Raw genomic sequence first — 2,242 nt, 5'->3', positions numbered from 1 at the left:
GAACAGGTGGAAGTGCTTGAAATGTAACATTTTTGTAACTTTACGTGAGAATAGCAGATGCAGAAATACAACATAGTTTCATAGCACCTACATTTAAATGAACTCGGGTCCACTAGACCCGAACACCTCATATGTGGTAGTTATGCGTGGAAGGGTGTGCCCTGTGCAGTCATTGAAAATAAGTAATTTTTATGTTCTTCATATAAATGAGCCAAGGCCAATGAGTTTGAGTTAAAAGAAATAATAAATAACATAATTATTCTTTTAGCAAAGTTTGAAAATAGGTCCCACAGACCGGAACACCATACAGGGGTTAATAATAACACAGTCACGTATAGTCCTAAAATACTTTTCTGGCTTTGTGACAATCATTCTTTGTAAGCATTTACATATGTCTTTAGCCTATCAGACACTTCCTTCTGTCCATCACAAACCAAACATTTGAATATTGTTCAAGCCTACAAAGAAAGTCCTTTGCAAGCCACTTCCAAACACGCACTCACAAAGTGAGCTCAACCAGTTTCCTGCCCATTGCTGCACCGTCCTGAGCTGACACAAGTTTCTTTCCAGACAGGGATCCGATGATTTCCTCTGTTTGACGCCTTGAAAATGCTCTAAAGGGATTGGCACCTCCCTCTTCTTTTCCAACTCTATCCTGTCCTCTGGTGTCTCTTATTTCAGAAAGAAAACCATTCTAATAAGACTCGAAAACCAAAACATGCATGCAACATGGAAAGTAGTGACGCTGCCATCCTGGCTGCTCCATCCGCTTTGTCATTCTTCTTATGTGTCTTGCTACACTGCAGTTACCTTGGATGGAAGAGAGGGCAGTGCACTGTTTACTAATTGCTTACATAGGGAAGTTTATTTAATTATTGAATAAATATTATCACAAAAAAGAGCCACTATTTCCAGGTTCTGCTAAAATATAAAAATCTCACTTTTGTCATATGTTATATTGAACATTTAAATTTAGATCTGTCAAAGTTACAAGGTACAGGAGAGCCAGGGATGTCATTAGGGCTTATTTTGTGACATGACTCTACACCTAAGATGATTTTCTAAGTAAAAAGTGAATTATCTGGGTTCCTGAGTAGCTCACCTGATAGAGTGTGCATTCCTATATAGAGGTTTTCTCCTCAATGCAGGTTCAACTCCGCCCTGCGGCCCTCTGCTGCATCTCGTTCTCCCATCTCCCTTTCTATACATTACATTACATCCCTTTCACAACTTCAGCTGTCCTGTACAAATAAAGGCCTGAAAATGCCCCAAAAATTATCTAACCTATATTGAGCTGCTAATAATTGTAATTGACCTTATGTAAAGATTCTGTTTTCTTTAAGTCCTCCGCAGAAAAGGGTTGAATGCTGCTGTGGTTTTTGTCAACCAAAGTTTTTTTTACATGACTTGGCCCATTCAATACAAATGACATATTTTACATAACTGACAAGCATTTTCCAAAGCAAAGCAAAGTCTTTTACTTTTTTATTGAGTTATGTTATTGTTGTCTGGCACTGCAGAACAGACTTTTCAAATCATTCTGCACTACCACAGCTGCATTACCACGCAATGTTCCACAATAAACACAGACACATTGTGATAAGTTAAACAAGTTTCAAATTTCTGCAAGCTGACTTTCATACAGAAATTAAAGGAGAAGGTACAGTCAAAAATCCAAAATATCCAGATAGCGCAGTGGTCTATGCGGATGCCCATATACAGAGGCTGGTTCCTCGACGCGGCGGGTCGAATCCGGCCTGTGGCCCCTTTGCCGCATGTCGCTCCCCCCTCTCTCTCTCTCCCTTTCACATACTTACATCTGTCCTGTCTAAATAAAGGGGAAAAAACCCCCCAAAAAAAAAAAAAAAGTAATTAATAGCAGTAATGTAAGGAATGAATAATTTGTAGTAAATGGGCCAAAACCTGCAATAAATACTGGTATCTTCTTTGAACTAACACTTGTCAGATGAAGCCTGTTACAGTGATGCAACGGATTAGAAATCCCAAGTAAAAATGACTGTCCACTGACATCAAAAGGTCATATTTCTTATAGGTCATATAACTTCACTTATTTTGCTCTTACCCGTTTAGAGATCTGGATGTCCAGCATGAAGAAGTGTACATGTTTCTCTCCTTTGTTCAACGCCAGCATCTTGGTAACAACTGCCACCAGCATAGCAGTGCAGGCTACACCCTAAAACCCAACACACACACACACACACACACACACACACACACACAC

At 39.5% G+C, this 2,242-nt stretch overlaps 1 protein-coding gene across 2 annotated transcripts in view; it reads right to left on the bottom strand.

Moving 5' to 3' along the window:
- The window catches only part of kcnn4 (potassium intermediate/small conductance calcium-activated channel, subfamily N, member 4), a 22,255-nt gene that overhangs the window by 5,517 nt on the left and 14,496 nt on the right, over positions 1 to 2,242 (bottom strand). For both annotated transcript variants that reach the window (XM_032518342.1, XM_032518343.1), the window contains one exon: positions 2,084 to 2,194. In XM_032518342.1, coding sequence (XP_032374233.1) covers positions 2,084 to 2,194 — 111 coding nt within the window. The remainder of the gene's footprint in view (positions 1 to 2,083; positions 2,195 to 2,242) is intronic.

The sequence above is a fragment of the Etheostoma spectabile genome, chromosome 6 (assembly GCF_008692095.1).
Source record: "Etheostoma spectabile isolate EspeVRDwgs_2016 chromosome 6, UIUC_Espe_1.0, whole genome shotgun sequence".
NCBI classification, from domain to species: Eukaryota; Metazoa; Chordata; class Actinopteri; order Perciformes; family Percidae; genus Etheostoma; species Etheostoma spectabile.
Note: the sequence above shows the minus strand (reverse complement) of the source record. Positions and strands in the feature narration are given on the sequence as shown.